Source organism: Anser anser (assembly GCF_964211835.1).
Source record: "Anser anser genome assembly, chromosome: 7".
Lineage (NCBI taxonomy): Eukaryota > Metazoa > Chordata > Aves > Anseriformes > Anatidae > Anser > Anser anser.
Genome location: NC_139727.1, coordinates 24786370 through 24808888, shown reverse-complemented (window position 1 = coordinate 24808888; position 22519 = coordinate 24786370). Strand labels below are relative to the sequence as shown.

Sequence of the window (22519 nt, the reverse complement as noted above, 5' to 3'; positions counted from 1 at the left end):
GTAATAGCTGTAGAGATCTAAATTTTATTCAAATTCTGCCTTAAACACCATGGATTTAGCTCTAGCATTTCTGAAATTGTCTAAAAGGATACCTGGCACTTTCCTTCACATTACCAGTCAAACTGGTGAAGGATGGGAAACTTGCTGGCTTATTGGCTACAAGTAGTTACTACATCAGAAAACATTTAATTGTATTCATCATTTCTCTCCAGCAACTATCAGTTCTACTTTCTCCCTGGACTTACGCAGTGAAAGTTGTGTTTGATATAGTAAAAAAAGAACATACTTGTTTTGTCCAATTGTTTCGAAATCCTTCACAATAATTGTCAGGGAAGATGAATTATCCAGAGCAATTCCTTTCAAGTCAAATTCAAGAATCTGAATAAAAAAAAGGTGAAAAACAAAATCATAAGTTACACAGAAATTAATTAACAATGGGGTAGCATATACAATAAAACTATTCAGAAATAAATTTTGCATTTAATTAGAACAGATCAGATAAGTTTGCAAAAGCAAAATTAAAAGTCTTGGAACATGCTCACAGCACATTCTTGAGCTGCTAGTTACTATTAACAATAACAGAAAAATAGCTCAATTGTTCAATACTGAGCTATTATTTCTTTTGCAGTTCCACTTCCTCATACTAACATAAGTATTTTCATTCACAGTATCTGATACAATTCCCCTTCAAAATTGCTTCAAGTCAGTTGTTGTTAAATTTAGACAAGTATTTGTAGGTTTCCCTTCTTTGAAGTTCTATCTATAACATGCGAGAATAATCTTCAACTTTCACTTCTGGCTGTAAAAAACATACTAAGAAAATATTTTCCCCAAGAAAAATATTATTGAAGATGCAACATAGGAGCAGCCCTACACATAAACTACAAGGATATTCAATTCATAATTCATTCTAATATTGTGACTTTTTTTCTTAGCATACATTAAAGGATCCAACTATGTACCCATATATATGACTAAATGGCTGGGGGAGAGGGGAGGAGGCAAAAAAACAAAAAAGGCAAGTAATACATGGCCCAAGATAAATCCACTCATCTGTATTTGCTAATACCTTGTAAGAACACACATCACTATCTCCTGTTTCTTATATTCATAACTGTAGAAATTGACTTACAAATTTTACAAACATTTGTATTATAAAAGATCAAGAATTAATTAAAATAAAAATTACCTCATTCCAAACAGGATTGAGTTCACTGTCAATTTTCTTTGTTTTCTTTTTTTCATCTGTAAATACAAATAAAGCATTATGATTTGCTTTCACTAAAGCATTGCAAGTACCAGAATTCTTCCTTTCATTTTTCAGAATGAAGCTTGAGCTTTAAACCAAACTTTCCAATTCTTTTTGCCTCTTCCAGTACCTGCACATTTTACAGTCAAAAAGTTCCCTGGGCAATTTGAGAGGTTGTTGAGGTTGTTTGAGGGGCTTTTTATTCTGTTTTGTTAAAGCACAGCTAGATGTACTCCCATAAAGAAAAATTGTCTAGGTACCTCAACCTTTTGTGAACTTTGACTACAACTTCAGTACTGATTTAAAAACACAAACTTAAAAGGCCTGGAGACATCCAACTGAACAGTAAACTCAAAGGGATGGAGCTTAATTAGCAAAGAAAACATGCTACACATTTTCTGTATCAGTGTTACACAATATTTGTAAGGGCATAACTCTGAAATAGTATCACTTAAAAAAAATCTTCAGAATGTATTACAATGCCAACACTTTCTGCTTTAAATGAGCAATATTAGCAAAAATAAAGGAAAGGCAGTCCTTCCTGAAAAATAATAAAAAAAAAAGCTTCCAGAGGTCATGTAAATGTATCACTTTACTATCTTTTACTGTAGCCTAAAAGTTACAATTTTTCCATACTTCCATGGTAAAACTTGCATTTGGTCAACCTACAAATGACAGAGGAGGGTGGGATTGTAAACTACTTAGAGAGTGACATTTCTATTCAAGCTCCTTCTCCTGAGAAGGACAATACCTAAGTGCTGCAGAGGCCATTTGCAGGTCCTTCTCACCTAAAAACAAGCCAAACACAATTCTGTTGTTACAACGGGTACAAAGCAGGTAACACATTTTTTAGTTGTATTATACACATACAGCTCCAATGGAAAACGTCTTTACCGAACACTTGGGAGCACCAAACACCAGCAAACAAGCAGATCTCTGAACAGAAATGTCATATATTAATGACAACAAATGAGTACATCTAAGTAAAGTTAGTACGCTAGCTGAGTTTAAGGAGTACAGTAATTGTGGTAACATTTTTATTACTTGCAAGTTATGGCTATACTTTGCCAGGAAAGCTTTGTAAAAGCCTGGGAAGCAAGAGTAAAGATATGCCACATGGGCAATGTCATTTCATACACACTATTCAAGCAGGAGACTGTGGCGACTCCTTCTGTTGGATGAGAGTGGTATGTACAAAAAAAGTCAGCCCAGAATGCAAATGGTGAGAACTGACTCACATTTATGTAACAGGAATTGTCTACAATTTGTTCAGGATATTGACTCACATCATACCACAAAGGAAAGAGCATTCATAACCTACCATACTTCAGACTCGCATTTTGCGGAACAAAAAAGTAATTATCATGCCAGTAAGGGAAATCCAACTTCACTTCACATAAATGGAAGTTACCTACTAGAAGTTAAAGCACTCTTAAAACTGAATAACCTGAACATCTGGGGTTTGGACTCGGTACTCCAAGTCATCCCACAAATAGGAGCTGACAGTCAGAGAAAAGATGTTCTCAATGCTCTTGGAAAAAGGAACAGTTGCAGCTGTTTGTAATGGAGACAATGAATCACAGACCTGATCCTGAGAGAACTCGTGAATAAAAGTCCTATGATCCCCGCCTAAGCTCAGATGTAACTGTAACGTACGGAAAGCCCTGGCTTTAACAGCAGTCAAGATAATTCTTGACAAGGAATAAAATTTTCACACTGTGGACTATCAATTTTCATAAACACAAGAGAATAAGATTTATGATTCCACTGAGAGTATGCGTATTCTAGACTATACCAAGGAAAACCATTTTGTGTTGCTTGTTTGCATGAAAGTTGGATGAAAAGCACTGGGAAGCAGGGCTTACATTGGTATTGAGCTGTAACTTTAGTCAGTCTGAGTGTAGCATTCATATTTCTTAAGCACATTTTTTGCACATATTTTCTCCACTTTCTTTTTTTCTTTCTTTGCCACCTTTCTATTTATTATACTTTAATCATTCTTCTAATTATTATTATTAGCTTTTTAAATTGTTGGCAAGTGCCTTCTTCTTCCCTCCAAAGGTACCTTGCTAAACATTTCTTTGCCACGCAGGATAAGATGGACTGCCCAATTTTCCCAGGGGCTAACATTAGCTTTAGGTCCTCGGGCTGTCCCTTTCTACTGGTAATGAGCCCACGTACAGTAGCCAAGACCGTAAACCAAATCGCAATAAATTTAAGACAGGGCCAGTCATTATTTTTAGTTTGGCCCTACCAAGAAATAAGTACAAAATGATAATGGGTACAGGTAGGACACTCTACACATCTGTTTCATTAAACAACTGTGATAACCTCCACACCGTAAAAATAAATCTTTCTTTGCTTTATCTTGATGGAGGCATCACACTACCATGGGTTGTTCAATAGTCTCCACTGGAAATATTTCAACATAAGAAGAACTTTGTGATAGTCAATGAGATGGCAGCAAAAAAAGTAATTCAGAGGTGATCTGTTTAAGAACTGTTCCATCATTACAAAGGTAATTACATACTACAACCAATGGTTAAATCTTAAATTTACTCTATTTTAAATATTATTTTTTATCAATTTCAGCAGGTGAGGAATAGCAGAAGCAAACATTATCTGCTAGAACAGTCCTAAATCTGAAATTCAAAAGAGTATCACGTTCTAGTACACTAAGTTTTCCACAGAAGTGTTATTAATGAAGTATTAAGATTGCATGGTTTTAGCAACTGCAGGAGGAAACATGGAGACCTCCAAAAACCAGGAAATGCAAGTTAGGGTAATCGAAATCTCTGCAAAGCAAAAAATATGTTTTTGTGAACAATTACATTCTAATAGTCCTTTCTTTCACACACTGAAATATGAACTAACATATTGCTGCAGGCCTGTTGGAAAGCACTTAGATTTAAATCTAATGGAACAAGACATTGTGTTCATGTTGACCCAATAAAACTGAATGCTGTTTCATGTCAGTGTCTCCTGACTGCACATATAAGCAATTATATCATTTTTTGCATCTAAAGACATTAATCTTACACATTTTTCTCCAGTTTGGTATATCTAACTGGATTAATCATTATCACTTCGTGCCACTTTAGCAAATGGCAGCACTTTTTCTTATTAATTTGATGAATACTTTATCTCACATAAAGTGATGACAAACTCAGAATTCTGCAGTAACAGCACTGAGTTTCAGATGGCAATACTAGTTTACTCTCAAGGGTGTAGCTCTGTTTGAACAATGAGTTGTTCTTAAGGTAAATAAATGAAACGTTCCAATCCACTGGACTGGAGAGAAATGTGTTAAAAATGTCAAATGCTTGCACAAAAAGCCTCTATTGTAAATAAAGCATCCAAATGGAAAAGACTGCCTATTTCCTCTTAATATGTACTTAGCATTACATTGTGCTGACTGTAGATAGTCTATAATGAGCTTAGCTCTACAAGTATTGATGAAGTCTGTTCTATACATAAATAAAACTATACTAACATATGCATGTTAGCATATAAAGTGTTTTCAGGGTCACTTACATACTAATATTTGTAGGTTCATGGCCTTTTTCATGATATGGCTGTGAAGATCTAATCCTGAGAGATACTGAGTATTTTCACTGAAGTCTTAAGATTACTTAACCTTGACATCAGGGGAGGCTATGTAAGCTCAATTTTGAAAAGCTGAAGAAGAAAACACCATTTAACGAAATGTGAACTTCCAGAACAAAATGTGAACTTCTCTCAGACAATCAGAGTACTGTACTCTGATACTTCTCCAAGAGTACTCCGCAGCATTGAGTCAACCAAGAACATAAAAATGTACTGCAGGGCTGACTTTGGCTTCTGAGTTTCTTCCCAGTCTGGGAAATAAATGCCCAGTGGTGGTTTTTTTTATGTCCTACCCAGGAGCAATGATGGGTACGGACTACAGCTAAGGACCTCTGCCCTTTGACGCACACCTTCCCAGAACTAAGGCCGGTTTTCCATCTCCACACACTACCGGGTGAGGGGGAACTGGCTGCAGGTAAAACACCTCTAAAAACAGCCAGCCAGAAGTTCGATGTATTTCAGACATGAGGCCCACTCCCTTGCACCTGTCAACCGGCAACTTCAACTACAAATTAAAACAGGGCTCCCCAGCAGCAGCTACAAGCCTGATGCTTTCTGCTCCCTTCAAACAACTCTCTACAGTAAGCAAAAAACCTGACCTTTGCTAAGTAGTATAATGACATAAAAAGAAGTGGCAGGTGTAATGATAAATTACATATTTTAATTGGAAATCTGTCAAAATTATGAAGTTGCGTTTAAGATAATAGTTAACCATGTTTATAAACACTAACAATGCCAGTTGTAGAACATAAAAGATAAAACGTCTGATGCAAAATTCCTGTGTCAGGGTAACTGCAGGACTGAGAAATCCAGCAATACATAAATAAATAAAATCTGTAAATTATGCTTCCTGGGTAAAAATGACTTGTATTAGAGCACACAGTGGAAGCAAAAGATTATAGGCAGGAATTAAACAGATGCTTGAGGCATAAAGAAAAGAGATGGCATAAGGCAACTCTAGAGCATAAAACTACAGGAAATAGAGGTGACACAGAAAAGGCAAAAGTGAGACAGGAAAGAAAAAAAAAGACAAGAAACTTAAAAGAAAATATGAATGCTTATGATACAGCAGCAACAAATGGAGCAAGACAGAGCAATTACAGTACACCGATTTTTAATGGCAATTTTTGCAAGGCAAATGAAATCATATTTAAGAATTGGGAAGCCCAGAAGCTCCTGAGACAGGCTCAGCCACTTGCCCTCCCTGAAAAAGGAGGGAAAAAAATAAAAAGGAAATGGAATGATACCACATCTTTTTCTGAAGTAAAGTATCTGAAATTATTTTGGAAGTTAAGAAATTGGATAACCACTGCCTCTTCCTCTTCCAGCCTCCAGCAAAATGTCATGATTTCATACTTGGTTTCTGAAGGTGGTAAACCCTTGCAATGCACTTTCATACTGTAAGAAACACCACTGCCATTTCAGTGCACAGTTAGGAAACTAAGTCCCCAGGAATTAAGATAAATTTGTCACAGTTCTGTTTAATGTATTACATGATCCAAAATTGCTTGCATGTTTCTGCACCTTTAAGATAAACCAATACCTGAATTGAAATTCTTTTAGTCTACACATGAGAGAAAACAATGGCAACAGGTAAAACATACAGCAAAATATCATTATCTTTACATATTACTTATAAATGCTAATTATATCATTTTCTCCTTCTCCCAGATGCACGTAACAATTAAAAGCTCAAAGTGTATCCCCCCTTAATCTTTAAATTGTCTTAAAAGGGAAAAAAATAAAGTGCAAACCAGATTGTAAAAAAAAAATAACCCTAAGATCTTCAGTAATTGTACTACTGTTTTTCAACATGATGGTAATACAGCAATAAACCAGTCAAATCAAAGGTAAATTGCTGTTAGTGAGCAGTGGCTGGGCAAAGTAATAAGGCAGAGGATTGATTTTTCAGATCAACAAGGAACAAGGTAATTTAAAAAAAAAATTGAAAATGTATTTATCTATACAGCATAGCTGAGGTTTTTAAAGCAAAGGGCTAATCCTTTGTAAAAGCTCATAAAATCTGGATCTTGCAAAAGAACCGCTGCAGGCCAGAAAAAAAACAAGGCACTCCACCCAGTTCAAACCCCATTCAGGTAACTCCAGTCTCTGCAATTAAGAAGTCTTCCCTGACATTACATCAGCTGTAACTTCATGAAAACGTTTTCAGAGATTTTCAAATTCTTACACAGAACATTATCCTTACAAAAACCTCCCTTCCCAAGTACGTTTATGACAGTTTTCCTTACCTTTAAAAATAACAGAAACAATAGGATCTGGTTTCCCAAACTTGGTTTTCGGGATATTTGTAGCAGATTCCACAATCACCCGAAGCATTGTTTCCAGCCTTGCCTAAATGTCAATTGTTACCAAAGAAACTGAAGGAAGTCTAAATTGCAAACTCCATAGTCTCTGGACTGAACTGCTAGCAGGAAGAGGAGGCAGGGAATTGCTCACCCACAGTAAAGAAAGTCTATGGGTGGATCTATGACGGACTAGCTCCTGAAGGCTATGAAAAAAGTGCCTGTAAATTGACACCAAGTACTGTGCTGTTGCACAAAGGGGCTCTGACTGGTGAGATCCAGTAACAGAAAGGGCACGGTATAAAAACTGCAGATTTCTTTTGTTGCTTTGATTCCTACACTGGGTGACAAATATCTCGTAAATTTCCGAGGCAAGAATAAGCTTATGCAACACAAGAAGCACGACTCCAGTAGTCAAGATACACCCACAGCTGTCTCTTGCAACACCGAGGCATTAAATTTCATGACCTTGAAACGCTTACGCGTTTTTCCTCTTCATTCTTAGAACTTCATCATTTGTAAGTGTTTTTAGCCTGCCTCCGTGTCCGCCTGTAATCAGAAAACACCCGTGTCTGCAAGAACAGGCTAAAAGCTCCCCCTTCAGCTGCGCTCTGGAACAGCCAGGTTTTAATCTACTGCAGGTGCCGCATTTAACTCGGTGTGTTTAGTAGATCTCTTAAGAAACGACTAGAATACATATTCGTAAGTTAAAAAGATACAAAAAAAAAAAAAAGCAAAATAATAAGAGGAGGTAAGAGCCTGTGTATCTGAAACATGTACTTACTGCATGTGCTTGTGTTAGGGTTGCACTACGATGAAACTTGGTGAAACTTACATGGCATGAACAAGAGCTCTCTGCATTGAGCTGCCCAGTCGCCAACACTGTAGCTTCTCTCAGCGGTGAGCCAGCTGTAAAACAGAAGCGGTTCCCACCACTTCCACAAAGCCTATTTCAAGCAGAGACGAGAGAGGAAGATGGAGCCAGCAAGACAGAGCACAATGAACCACCCACAGACACAGGGCAACATTTTACCAGGGGCCCCATGAGAGCCGCCCTCAGCTTATCATCTTCGAAGCAAAGCCCACTGGCGATCAGATTTTAGACAGCTAAAGGGACAGGGAGAGCGTCAAGGGAAGGAGGAGGAATCCGAAGGCAACGTGCCCACGAATGGAGGAGGAGGACGAGGACAAGGACATGGAAGCAGAGAAGGGCAGAGCACCGCCACTAGGCTTGCAGCCGCCGCCTGGCCCCGGAGCCGCCCGTCGGGCTGGCTGCCCTGTGAGGCCGCCGCGGTCCCCTCCCACAGAACGTTAACGGCTGCCGCGCGAGGACGAACCCGCCTCGAACACGCGGGTGGAGGCGGCACAAGCGGCGTGGCAGAAGGAAGGCCCCGCCGCATTGGCCAGCCAGGCTGCTCCGCCGCCCGCGCCAGCCAATAGGATGCCTCCTCTCATTCACCCCGCGGAGAACCCAGCCGCACCCACCGGCCGTTAACGGTCCCCTAGGCACGAGCAGCACGTGCCCCCGCGGCCACGCCCCCCTCGCCGCGCCGCCTGTTTTAACCCCCGGGAGACGCCGTAGCTCCGGCTTCGCGGGGCGGGCAGTGCGGGCGGAAGTGACGCTGGGGCAGCCGCGGGATTCAAACTCCTCTCGGCGGCGCCGGGCGATGAGCGCCTGGGCGGGCCGGGAGCTGCTGGCGGGCCGGTGGCGCCGCGGGCACGGCGACGGCTCCGGGAGGGGCGAGCGGGACGGCGCGGCGCAGAGGAAGCCTCCGGAGGAGGCGCTCGCCGCGCGGGGCCCGCTGGCAGCTACCGAGAGAAGTAGCCTGCTGCAGGTGAGGGCTTGCCTCTGGCTCGGCGCCTTGCTCCGCCCGTCGCGTCTGTCCTCGGGCGTTTTCCAGTGGTGTCTGGGTTGATGCAGTTGTAAGTCACCTGGCAAGGCACGGAAACGCAGAGCCTTGAGGCCCAGGCACCCGTCACTCCGTGAGGTCCCGGTGTGCGATCAGGCCCTGCAGAACCGCCCTGAGGGCGCTGTGCGCAGAGCGCTGCCTTCACAGGCAGTGAGGGTGCTCCAGGGAGTACTGAGCGCTTGCTTGAACCAGGTTCCTAAGTTCCCACTCGGCTGCAGGTGAGTAAAGTGGTAACCGGTGCCCCGGGTGGTTCCACTGCATCCACTGAGCAGGAGCTGGGGCACTGCAGCTTCCACACCTCCTGGTCCATTAAAGGTAAACCTGTGGCTGCAGAGAAAGGAGTCAGACTTCTTATGTGACACTATCAGGCTTTCTAGGACAACTAAGCTTTAAATGGAGGCTTTCAAAGGATGTAACAGGCTAGGCACAACGTTTATAGGCCACTTCCTTTCACAACGTGGACCTTGACATGTCTGTGCTGCAGTGTCACTTACTATGTGCTAGCCCAAGTACCATCAATGGCTTAGTGTTGGGGCTCAATTCCTTAGTGTTTCCTGTGTGTAGTGGAGTTCCCTGAGTGCTTTACATTGGTTGCTTAGTATCTGGTTACCGGCTTCCATGTAGAAAATGAAATGGCAATTTCAATAGTATGTGGTGTCAGTGTTTTAGTTCTAGTGAGTGCCGTGTGTTGTCCTTAGCTCCCTAAATGAGGTCCTGTAAAATAACGCTGCTTCTGGTTTCTCCGCCATCTTCTAATGCCTTGATACCCATGCACAGGATTTGAACTTTAACCTTTCTCATGGAAAAGAAATGCTATTGTAACAAACTTAGGTAGAGCTCCAAGGTGTATAAGTTCTAATGCTATTCAATAATTAACAATGCTGGAGGCTAACCTAAAAGAGTCACTGAAAATATCTAGTAAAGCACATTTTGAAACTAAAAGGACAGGTAATTTAGGAAACAAACAGCATTACTCTCCTGAATATAACTTTTTTGTAACTTCACTAATTGCTACTTAGCTTGCAAGAAAGTTCTCTTGCTCCTCAAAAACTACAAAATATGACATGAGGAAAAGGATCACCAACTTTTACTTGTAACTAGAAGTTCTTGTACTGCTTGCATTTTCAAGTCCGTATACTGCAGTGATTCACATTCATATACAAAACTGCTAAGTCTGTGAAATTTGGTTTTCTGCATTATTTCCTTGTTTTATCTGCTGTAGACTGTCTTAGCATCATCTGAAATATTTCAGGTGATCATTGTAGCACTGTCTTACTAAAAAGTAATATTCTAAGCTAACTAAAGGTGAAGAGAACCTTTCAAAGTGACTATTTTAAGCTGTTGTAAACTTACTAATGCTATTCCTGTATGCAGACACATACTCATTTGTGCTACTTCTTTGTGTTTCATTTAGAAAATATTCTCTCTTGAAAAAGAAAAACAAAAACACAACCATCTCCTTGGAGAGAAGGACAAAGAAATCCAAAATCTAAAAGACAAGCTTAAGTCCAAGAACAAGAACAGCGAAGTCTCCTCATTACAAAGTCAACTAGAAGAAAAAACAAAGGAAGCAGAAAGGAGAGAACAGTTACTTAGTTCTCTATCAGAAAAAATGAACAGGTTAAAGTGTAATTTATCTGCTGTTACTGCAAAATGTTCTGAGCTTGAAAACAAAGCCAGTAATTCTCAGGCATCCCAGGTAAGCACTGAAAAATAGTGTAACTGTTTACAGGTTAGGGTTCGAACTTGCATCTGCTAAGCACCAGTGTCCGTTATAAAATGGGATGAGTTTTTACTCTTCTTACAAATCTTCATACAAGATTTCAGCATGCAACATGACGAGGTACCTAGACTGAACACTAAACAAGCAGTCAGGGAGTACAGCTTCAGGTAACACAGCCGAGAGAATTCTGTACTGCAAGGTCCCTTCTTCAAGCTGCCATGCATGCAGGTATGACAAGTGGTATGACATGCAATGGCCCACTGTTGCTTAAACAGATATATGCCCTTCTTGAATTCATGTGCTCAGTGGTTAAGCAGACTGAGAAGGCAGCAGTAGAAGAGAGATGCGGCCTTAAAAGAACACTAAACGCATCACCTAATTCATGCTCAGTGATGACAATACCTCTCTCTCCTCCCTGCTGTTATGAATCATCATTTGTTCCTTGGTTAAAACTGTCTGCAATTTACATGGCATAATATGTGGTAAATGCTTCAATGTAACAAGATAGGAGAGGAATAGTAAGTTGTTGACTCCATTTAAAATGCTTAATAGCTATGGTGTCAGGCACTTGGCTGCTTTTACAAGCACATTTAGTTTTCTACAGTTGCTTATTCACCCCTGTCTGTTCTAATGCTCATCGGGAAATTCAGTACCTCAGTAGGGGGACATGGAAACTGCTGCTTTATGGGAGGTGCAGCTAAGTCTTTTCCAGTTTTAACCTATAGATGGTGCTAGTTACCCAAACTATATAATGAAATTGAGTAATTTCTAGAAATTCAGCTTTAGTTGATAATACTGCATTATTCAATGTCATACAAATATGGATCTTGGGAAATATTACTACTTCAAATGTAATGTGCTTACTTCCAGTTTCAAGGGACTTTGAACCTTGTTAGAGAAAATTAACATCTTTTTATGCTATCTTTGTCAATGGACTTATCTTTCTAGTAATTGCCACAGGAATTTTTCTTCTAAACCACAGCTATATCAGAACTGCATCTCTGAACATGAGTGAGCCAAGAGGCTTTTAATTTCGAGAACATCAGGTTGCCTTCCGTATGGACATTCCTTATTGCGTTTAGCAGAGTAAGCTGCAGGTAGTTAAACAGTACAGAGTTGAACTTCAGTAGCAATACAGTATAATATTCTGACTCTGCAGAAAGGTTTAGAGGCATGCCAGAATAATAGGTCATAAAAAAAACAAACAAGGGCAAAGAATCCTGTAGTCTATGGAATCCTTCCTGGCATTGAAGGATGAAGACCACCACTTGCTATCTGTACAAAGTCTCCAGCACTGATATGAGAAATTCCAAGTGGTCTGCTATATGAAGGAGGTGTATCTTTCTTTCAATCTGAGGTATAAAATATGAGGATTAAAGAGTGTAATTATAACCTACCTGTTAGACAAGGTTTCTTTTTGGTGACATTAGAAATTGGGCTCTTTCTCTACCTTTAGAATAGCTTCCTTGCTGTCACAGTGATAAACAGAAAGAAGCCTGAAGATAGCAAGATATAATGGACAGTTATAAATTGGATTCTGATTATCAAAATATCTTTTAAATTAAAATTATATTTAATTTTTTACTGATGTATCAGTGAAGGACAACAAAACTTCACTGACTATTTCACTGAATGTTTTGGGAGACTTGAAAAAGAGTTTAGCAATGTTTCTTAAAACTGCTAGGTGGCATACAAGCAGCAGGTATACGCTGAAGTGGAAACAACAGTTGTATGCCTATGAGGAAGTGGGAAGGTTTTCACTGATGCAGACTTCTAATATTTACAGAAGTAAGTATCTGAGCAGTTGTCCTGGATCTAAATCCTATTAGAAAGCACTGAACTTTAATAACTGTATTAAACACGCAAAATCTCCTATTTTTCCAGCTGTAAAGCTGGTTCTAGATCATGCTCTAAAAACAGAAAACTTTGAGGAAAAATATAGCTTGGATTTAGGTAGTAATCTACATTTGTCTTTACAGTTATTTGTCTTTAAAGTTCCCTCTGACTTATCTATGTAACTTCAAAAAGCTTTTTATGGAGTAGTGAATAAGCATGTCATATTAGGAATGAAGTTTAAATGTTCACCAGCTCTTTAGTTTTGTGGGTCTAAAGAATTCTGAAACTCATACTTTAAGCGTTCTACTTTGGATCAAGTCTTGGAAAAGTAATCAATGTCTTTATGGTTCCAGACAGGCTTGCATGGTTTGCCAGATATTTATAATTCTATGGTTATCACAATGAAGTTGAGCTCTCTAGCTTCCCCCAGTGACTCCTATAGGTCTGCTTTATTGTCAAACTGGTATTCTGAGGATATGAAAATAGAACAAACACACTTTGTTTTATTTAAATAAAACCCTACATATCTAAATTTATCAAAAGCTCTCCTATACCTTTCAGTTCTCCCAAGACAGAAGTTCAGTGAAATATTCTTAGAAAATATTTTAATGTAACTGAGCTTTAGGATTATTGAATAAACAAAATTTAAATCTGTCCAATATTTTCCAGTAGATTTTTTTAGAAATCCATGAAATGGTTTCCTCCATAACTTAGGTCCTTCTAAACAGACTACAAATATCTCTAAATGCAAGTGTCAGATGTATGCATCTTTTAAATGTAAAACTACACTTCCATTATTTATAGTCTTAATAGTTACATAGAACTAGTTTTACTGTTTCAGTCTTCTATTTTAAACAATGCTAACTGATTGTTCTTCGTTTGCAGGAAGCTGTAACAAACAGCACTGGATCATCAACTAATCTTAGTGAAGTAGAAAAACAACTGAAAGATGTAAGCTTTCTGTACAACATACCAAGGATAAATCACGTATTAAAATCTAAAAGAATAGGAATTATTACCATATATTTTTGGTAGATTGGGACCTCAGAGTATGTTTCCGCTAAAATATTGTAACTAAAATTATTTCTTGAGAAAGCCATCAAATAATGAAGGGCTTGTGAATATATATATATATATTGTGAATATATATGACATTTCTATAATATTGCAAATCTAAATCTATAATTGTTGAAAACAGTCCTTGGAAGAACAGAACATAGTGGCTGCTGAGAGAACAGAAATCCCAAGGAACATGGTCTGTCCACAGAACTGACGTTGCCTGGGATAGCATAAGGTTAGATTATAAGCCTCCTGAGGTCCCTTTGAACCTCAGTAATTCTATGATCTACTGAGACATAAAATCTATGTACTTGTTCTTAGAAACTTTAAGTTGTAATTATATAGTTTGAGTTATATACAAAATAATAGATCCTGATGATGAAACAGAAAATGAAAGGATAATTCTTCATTATCTGGGGCATGTTTCATGAAAGTGTTTAGTTTTGAAAGCGTTTAGTTCTGAGTCATTTCCCTATTCCCGCAAATAAGCCAATGAGAATTTAATATTGCTGCAATTTAACTTATGCTCAATGACCCAAATCAAGATGTTTTTTATCATACAAAGATAACTACAGTTTACAGAGGAATTAACTAACTTTTCTTTAAACAAATGTATAACATTTACATTTTTAAAGGAACAAAACTAATACTACTTAAATCTGATAAACTCCTAGATGCTTTTCTGTTTTTCTTCCGTTCCTTTCCATGAAGGCTCTTGAGAAGAACCAGCAATGGCTACTGTATGACCAGCAACGTGAAGCATATGTCAGGGGACTGATTGGAAGGATCTTTGAACTTGAACAGAGGTCAGAAATAGTTAGCCAGCAACAACCAAAAGAATCAAATACAGAAGGTATTGATTTTTCCTTGACTAACTCAAACCACAGTTTTCTATAGAATACATTTTCTGTGAATTATAGCATATGATTGACTTTTTTCACAATATTTTGCTTTCTTAATGGGAAAACTTAAAAATTTGTGCTTTATTTAGCTGTTACTTGATCAATATTTCTTGTTCCTATCTGCTTCACCAAATGTTTTTCTAAAGCCTTGACAGTCTATTGGCCACCTTTCTGTTTGCAGCAAGTGTTGAGGTAAATATATGTATATACCATCCTTCAAAGTACACTCTCAGCCTACATAAAGGAAGCGTTAAGAATTTACTGGCTAGGTGTGGATCAGTTTCTTTTTAAAATATTATAAAAGTGACTCAAGACTGGCATGTTCTTTATCCCTCTGAGAAGTTCTTACATGGCATGAAAACCTGTGATAGATTTTGGCACCTACCCAAAACAATGGTTTGCAATATGGATATGGTAATCTCTAGCTTGCTTCTATGTGATGCAGTTCCTCATTAGCGCACTCTCAGTACCATGCATTCAGATTGACTTGAGTCATGCTTGACCAGCAAGTGGAATAAAATTAAAATAATCTCAAGCAGAAGAGCCAGAAGTTTACTTCCCTTTCTTATCAAACTAATTTCATATGCTACAACTGGTCTACGTGGTAAATTCACTAAATAGAACTAGCTTCACCTAGAGTAAGAGTATGCTCACAGGTACTTGCTGCTTAATAACTTGTTTCCAGTGGCTTGGTTTTTGTATTGCTGCTGGTATCCTTATGGGAAACAGTGAAATATCATCTTAACCTTTAGTGCTGTTTTAGACATCGGTGTTTTAGTATTTTAGAAGGAGGAATATTGAAGTAGCTCACCAGAAAAAGCAACTCAGTTACTGCAGTCAAAGCTTTGTCATCACAGCAGCCAGGAAACATGGAGTAAGAGGATGAAAGTTCCTCTTCAAACAGACAGTAGTAGAGATCAAAGATGAAAAAAAATCTAGTTTGACAAATTGAAAGTAGATATGACAACTCTTTTCCAAGGAAAGCCTTGGTATCTCTCTGAAGACCTTGCTACCTTATATAGGAGTATTGTTAACAAAAAGCTAAGCCTTAGCTTATGTTTTCCTTGGCTTGAAAACATTCAAGCAGGAAAATTTTCCTAGTAAATTACACTTTGAAGAACATGAGGGAAGCCTTCAACAAGAGAAGTACCAAAGTCAAGAACTTCAGAGTGCTGTAAATCACCAAAGCCTTTTTAAGACAGCATTCCTTGTCCTGTTCTAGGTATACTTTCTATTACATCTGAATTCTTGCAGACTGACTCTTGAGTTGATAAGCTTTTCTTGGGTCAACAAGCACCCACTTCTTGAGCATTGTTTTAAGCAATAGTCACTAGCCAAGAAGCAGATGGTTTTTGATCAAAAGGCCTATCCTAGTTTGCTTTAGTTGCAATTTAGAAATAAGTGATCACATAATTTGAAGACAGTCTGTAAAAGACAAATATTCTGTCTTTAGGCAATGACAGAGACCATCAGAACCCCAGGGTATCTCTGGAGTGAGATTAATGCCAGAACCTTGCCTAACATGCCTAAATCTGGAAGTGAGAACCTAGAGTCTTTAGGCATCTATTTCAGTGCCTCAATATAATGCGTGAGGTTATATAAGAACTGTTTGTGGGATCATGCAGTTCGTGTAGTCAGGGCAAATGATGTAACATTGCTATAACTGTTAGTCAAGGAAGTAGCTATAGCACAGTATTGTATGTGAAAGCACAGTTGCTGTTTTCCTCTATCCTGAGAGGTTTTTCTCCTTTAGAAGTATTGAAAGTTGCTTTAAGTCCATCTTGGTGATAATCTGAGCTGTGTAACAGCCTAAAATGTCAATTTATTATCAATATTTTTTAAAATGCTATCAAGGATTTGGTGCTCTGATTTTTTAAGTGATTTTTTCCCATGTTACTGTCTCCTTGTTTGTCTCATTAAGGTCATCTACCAGAAGAAAAGCAAAAATATTATGACCAGCTGTTATTAACTGCTAAAAGTGATCTTGAGACTGAAAGACGCACTATAACCCAGCTGAGGTGTGAACTTCATGAATTCCAAAAGAAGTATGAAGAAACACAACAAGAAATAATGAATTTAAATGATTTACTGCAGTCCCAACAGGCTGTTGAAATGAAGGCTCTAGAAAATGAAAACAAAATAAAAGGAGAAAAAGTGCAGAGACTAAAACAAGAAAATGAAAGTATTAAAGTACAGCTAAGAGAAGAAAAGGAAAAATCTGAAGAACTGTTATCTCAGGTAAGTGGATGTATTTGGAAATTGAAGATCATTAGCAAAGATTCAAGAGCTGGGAAGTCATACTCACTTGCTCTGGTAACTGCTCTGTATGTACATCTATACTCATGTCCTTGTGGTTAAAACTGAGTTCTTTAATACTGATTTAGGTCACAATCCAAAGTTTTGTGAGATTTACTTGTTTAAAAATGTTCTAGTTCACTTATCTTAAGAGTCTTGTGGGGTGTAAGAGGAAATGAGAATGCATCATTGACTTTAATCTGGCTTCATCCTCAAGGCTATTGGTGAATGAGAACAGAAAAAGTAAAAATTCAAATTCATACAGGCCATTTTATCATGTGGTCTGAACTGGGATGTCGCTATTTGCTGTCAGCTGTAATTTCATAATTGCTGGATAAGTAGCCATGTTCCTGGATAGTGCCCCCACCCAACAGTTGTAGCATGCAGCAGGTTTTTTCATTCAGATGTGTTGCTGCAACAGGCCCTCTATATATTGTCACAGATAATAACTAAGCAAGCACATCAGACTACTAAAAAGAAATGGCCAGATAAGCAAGGGAAGGGAAGTTTATCGCTGTTCTGGACAGCTATGGTAGAAACCACTGATAAGAGTTCTGGAACTTCTCACAAAACTCAGGTAGTTGCATGTGAGGCAGGCTGTTCATTATGCCTGGGTTTCACTGTTACCCCATCTGTTTTTCTATCAGGTTCTAATTGTTTGCAGGGCTTGCCTGTCTCCCACGGAGTAACTTGATGACTTCAAGTTAAATAGTTCTGTTATTTGTATGTGTAGTTCTTGATTCTTCCTTCCATTTTTCTGAGGCCAATGACCTTTGGGTTAAGAGTTTTCCCCTCAAAATAGGGAAAACGTGCATACTGTATGTTTGGATTAAAAAAAAGATGCTTTTTTTGGAGTAGTCATGAGGACTTTGCTACCTTTCCTACGTGGACAACTACTGTGGTATCTTGAAACAAAATATTCTTGTTAGCATCACCACGTTGACAAAAACTTTCTGGATATGAAATCATGATTACCTACTGGTTGAAGAGAACCTGGAAAGTTCTCCTTGAAGCTCTGTCCTCAGGTCATCCAAATATGATACACCTGCTACTTAAAGAAGTTTGCAGTCAATAGCATAAAACAATATAGAACTGAAATTTGAAATAAGAGGATATAATTTACTAGGCACCAAATTAGGTTAACACTAGAACATCAGTTTAACTCTCTAAAGAGGCTTATGCAGTTACTTAATCCATTATTGTTGAGTATTTTCTAACTTTCTCACTTGTATTTAAAGATACATTGCTTAACTTAAAAAAAAAATTCATGGTATGTTAGTCAAAACATGTATTTTGTGTATTTTTCTGTTCTGTCAATCACTAGGAAAATTTTTTTTGTTTAACTATAATAACCTACATTCTTCCCCCTCAGTGCAGTGATAATACTTCCCTGGGTTTTCCCCAAGGAAGTATTTAAATTGGGCTTGGCTGTTGCATAACAGGCATATGTTTTCTGCTGGTACTGGCATACAAAAACTTAGCTCCATTCCTCTCTAGACTAATTGTTTCAAGTTTATTATCTATTGTATGTGGAAATTGTTACATGTTCTTCTGCCTTGTAGGTACAACTTCTTCGTAAATCATTGCTCAAACAGCAGGAGGAACATACTAGGATAGCTTTGTTGGAACAACAGGTACCCAATTACATGTTCAGATACTGGGTTGATTATTCAAGAATCTGATACTTAAGTTGTGTTATATGCAGAAAGGTTTTCTAGACTAACTTCTCAAGTTTAAGAATAAGTGGTATATTAAAGTAATGTTAGACATAAATATGAAATTATGGGTGATTCCTTAGTTCTTCTAAGAATTCTGACCCTTGTTGAAGGAAATCCCTAACCTTTTATAGGGGAGAGGCTGCATCTAAACCTGATGCTACTTTCTATGCAATTGCTTGTTCAAATAAATAGAAACTGTACAGCCTCAAGTTAGGTATGGGAAACATCCTAAAACCATTCAGCTCACTGAAATCTGTAACATACTCTTGATAGTCATACAAATAACTGCATTGACATCTTTCATGTTACTGATCTTTTTCCCAACTACATTCTTACAGATCTGATGTCCTTGGGGAAAAAGTTATATCACACTTACTTGCTAAGCTTGGGTGTAGTGTTATTCACATATTCTTTTCAAACCGCTACAAGAAAGATCCCTGAGTAGGAACTGGCATTTTTATTGAGAACATGTACTACACGCTCTTCCATGCAAAATCTTCAGTTTAAGACTGAGATAGGTCAAATAGGACTGACCTGAGATAGGTCAAATGCTCTCTAACCAAAGTTACCTTTGACTCCACCTCTACGGACCTTCCTAATTGGGCACGTATGAACTTTACTGAAATGAAAGGAACAAATAATTTTATCCCATTTTAGGATATGATTGCTGAGTAAAACTTCAAATAGATAAAGGGGCCCTCACACACACTTAATTCTGCCTTTAATTCTTTAACTTTCTCTGGGGGGTTGCCAGATCCAGATATGTACTACAGACTTTGAGAATGAAAAGCTAGACCGCCAGAACTTGCAGCATCAGTTAAACCAAGTCCTTAAGGAACTGCGCAAGGCCAGGGAGCAAATAACCCGGCTGGAACCTTTGGTATGTACTGGATAACTTGCAGGAAAACTTGGGGATTTTGCATAAATGAACACTTCTTCACTTCAGAGTGCAGTTAATGTCAACAGATTTTGACTGTAGGTGTTTACAGCTCTTAAATACATAGTCCTAAGGTGCAGAACCCTATGGTAGCTAACAAGCTATTGCTATTTTCTCTGCAGCACCACAGACAGCTTGTACTGCAGAAGGAGATATAGAAAGAAGGAGATATAGAATAGTCAAGTCCTCAGTAGGCAATTTGTATCACCATATGCAACAGACAAAACTACATACACAATAACAAAGCTGTAGCATGCTTCTACTGGAATTTGCTGTTAGTGGACAAGGCACTACCCTTAAATGTAGTTGAATTCCTGCCTGACCCCCATTCTATACACCCACAATATAGGATGGGTGTGCCACTAGAAGTGGATCTGCCTACTTCCTAAAATGAAAAAGAATACTTGTACTGAGGGCAATGGTCTGTTTGCTACTTATATAAGCCCAAAGAAAGCTACCTAGATTTGACCATCTGATTCAAAAAATTTATAAGAAAGGTTTATATATCAAGCAAGACACTGTGGAACTCTATGATACAGGGTCTTGTAAGGTTAGGTGATAGCTAAATAGAATTGTCAAGACTGCAGTTCTGGATTTATTTAAATGAGATTCAGAACAGAAATCAGATGCCTGTGTCCTTCATTAGATCAGGTCTGAGGCTGCTGTGCTAATTACAGAGAATATAAATGCAAAAGCTCCTAACCGGTTGCAGAGCAGAAGAATTCTTCTAACTCTGACAAACTGTTCTCTGTCTTAGATGCATGCAATGTGGAAGTACTTTCTCGAATGAATCCTGAGATACTGATGATCTTCATGTGTTCTTGTCCCTGTGAGAGCCCCACTAGCTAGGATTGTAGTTGCTGCTGCTGCTGCCAGCAGAGGCCACTAGAAAACCTTTTGGCTGCCAGAAGCAGCAGCTGTTCAGCTGAAGTTCGTGCAGAGCAGGGGGAAGCTGTAGTGCTCTTTTCCCTGTGCTCAGAAGCTGGCTGGCTAACTGCCAAATGAAGAACTGGGTGACTTTGTCTCTTCCTGCTTGGAAACTGTCCATGGTGTCAGGTGGAGAAGAGGAAAAACATGGAAGAGTTTGGGAAGGTAGCTAGGCAGAGGCAGGCAGCATCCCCTATAAGAGGGGGTTGAGGCATTTTATTAAGGAGGCATAGCATGTGTGAGTGCCTAGGAAGATGGCTGGGGAAGGGTTTGTTGCAAAGGTGAAACAAATTTCCTTTATATAGGTATACCTGTACATCACGTTGAATTCCCTGGTACATGTATGGGCATATTTTTAGAAATTTCAAAGGTAATCTAAACTTCCAAAATAAATGCACCTTAATTTTTGATCATTGCACTTGTTATGAGTTTAATATTGATATTAAGCTTGGAGTCCTGTTGTAACAAGGTTTCAGTCCTTGTTCTTTATTTCCTTCACCCTTCCCCCCTCCCCCCCAAACAAAAAAATCCACAGCAATGCATATGTAAACAAATGTATTATAAAATCCTTAAAATACCTCTATGCAGTACCAACATTTCTAAGAGCCATGCTCAACTGTTTCATATTTAGTGTACAGAAACTTTGCTTTTTTATTAGGATGTTAGGATGTATATGAAAGCTGTAAGAAGCCTAAAATGCTGTCTATTAGCAGTGATAATATGGGAGTCTGAGGCTTGCTGTCTCAGCTTTCACCATGGCTTCTTTCCTTATACCTTATGAACCAGCTACAGTTTAAAAGTGGCAGGAATCGCATTTATTCAGTGGCCCATGAAGGGAAAACTACTTCAAAATAAGAACGTGCACTAAATAGTGACATAAGTGATGTACTCATATTTGTATACTTAATCAGACATTGTGGAAAGCTTGCTTTAAATAGCCTGCGGAAAAGCTACCTGCAATCTAATTTAAATGCAGTGTTAAAATTATACAACAGGTCCATATTGCTCTGTTTTTAATGCAAGTAGCGTAATTGCCTTTAGCCATCTTTAAAATTCAATCCTTAGTGCTGTAACACGCATGATTTGTGTGCCATTAAACATCTTTTTCCCTATGTCTATTTGACTGGGACCCTATCTGATGCATGTTCCAGTCCCTCACTAAAGATTCTCCTTTTCCAGAAGCTCCAGGAATCTGGATGTGTGGAACCACAAGGAGACTTGCAAGCTGCGTTTGAAGAGAAGATGACAGTGTATGACAGAAGTCCTTCCCAGAAACATTCAAGTCTCCTTGATGAAAGTTTTCTTGAGTGTCCCAGATGTAAAGTGCAATATCCAACAAGCCAGCATAGAGAATTACTAGCGCATATTGACTTCTGTATAGCTTAAGCTCCAAATGGACTTATTATATTTGCTCTTTACACACTGTCAGCATACTGTCCTGCAAAGGCAAAAGAATTTTGTAAAGCTCTTCTTTCAAGGTTGTATAAAGGACTACTAGCTTTGCATTTCAGTTCAAAAAAAAAAATTAGTAATTTATTTGGCCTCATATTTCACCTGACATTTGTGGAAACAGCTACTACATTCCTTGTTGCAAGTGGAAATAATTTGTAGAATTAGGAATATTTTCAAATAATAAACTACTGACATATTTTATTGCACTGTTAAAAATAAGTAAAACACAGCTATTGTGTCAGACTTCAATACTTGGCATATCGAGTTCTTGGCTGATGAATCCTGACTGCTTTTAGCAAAAAGACTTGGCTATAATGTGTGCACTACACACATGTATGTAATGTGTCACATCTATATATACAAACTCAGGAAAGTCTGTGTTAACATGTCTTTGCTACTTAAGATTTTTGTTGAAAACATTTTAAGTAGCATTTTTCTGAACCACAGTTGGGGTGACTTGGAGCGCATACAAAAATGCTGACCATGTGTAAGCTCTTCTCAAAAACATCATTGGGTAAACAACCTCCTAGCAACTGTGACTGTCATTGGTACTGAAAAAAGCTTCCCTCTAAGATGCTGTCAGAAACCAGTTTGGAAGTTTC

The 22519-nt window shown here is 38.4% G+C and overlaps 2 protein-coding genes across 13 annotated transcripts in view; one reads left to right on the top strand and one right to left on the bottom strand.

Annotated features, from left to right (window-relative positions):
• Positions 1-8558, bottom strand: part of MYOF (myoferlin) — a gene marked incomplete at its 5' end in the record, with an annotated part of 70787 nt that extends 62229 nt beyond the window's left edge. For 4 of the 12 annotated variants that reach the window (XM_083844619.1, XM_083844623.1, XM_083844624.1 and 1 more), the window contains 4 exons: positions 287-378; positions 1190-1245; positions 7994-8105; positions 8379-8558. In XM_083844619.1, the coding sequence (XP_083700745.1) occupies positions 287-378; positions 1190-1245; positions 7994-8105; positions 8379-8558 (440 nt within the window). Of the gene's footprint in view, positions 1-286; positions 379-1189; positions 1246-7104; positions 7708-7993; positions 8106-8378 lie in introns of those variants that run through there. The other 8 variants (XM_083844626.1, XM_083844628.1, XM_083844622.1 and 5 more) reach the window with 3 other exon arrangements.
• On the top strand, positions 8452-22117 carry CEP55 (centrosomal protein 55). Its single transcript, XM_083844632.1, has 8 exons — positions 8452-8993; positions 10483-10767; positions 13513-13578; positions 14398-14539; positions 16510-16826; positions 18446-18517; positions 19356-19481; positions 21645-22117. The coding sequence occupies exons 1-8, from the start codon at positions 8826-8828 to the stop codon at positions 21849-21851; spliced, it is 1383 nt and encodes a 460-aa protein (XP_083700758.1). The 5' UTR covers positions 8452-8825; the 3' UTR covers positions 21852-22117.
• The last annotated feature ends 402 nt before the right edge of the window (positions 22118-22519 follow it).

Excerpts from the sequence above, each read along its gene's own strand:
- CEP55 (XM_083844632.1), top strand. The coding sequence starts at position 8,826 with ATGAGCGCCTGGGCGGGCCGGGAGCTGCTGGCGGGCCGGTGGCGCCGC. Across the intron at positions 14,540-16,509 it reads AAAAGAATCAAATACAGAAG|GTCATCTACCAGAAGAAAAG; the intron begins GTATTGATTTTT and ends TGTCTCATTAAG. Across the intron at positions 19,482-21,644 it reads TAACCCGGCTGGAACCTTTG|AAGCTCCAGGAATCTGGATG; the intron begins GTATGTACTGGA and ends CTCCTTTTCCAG.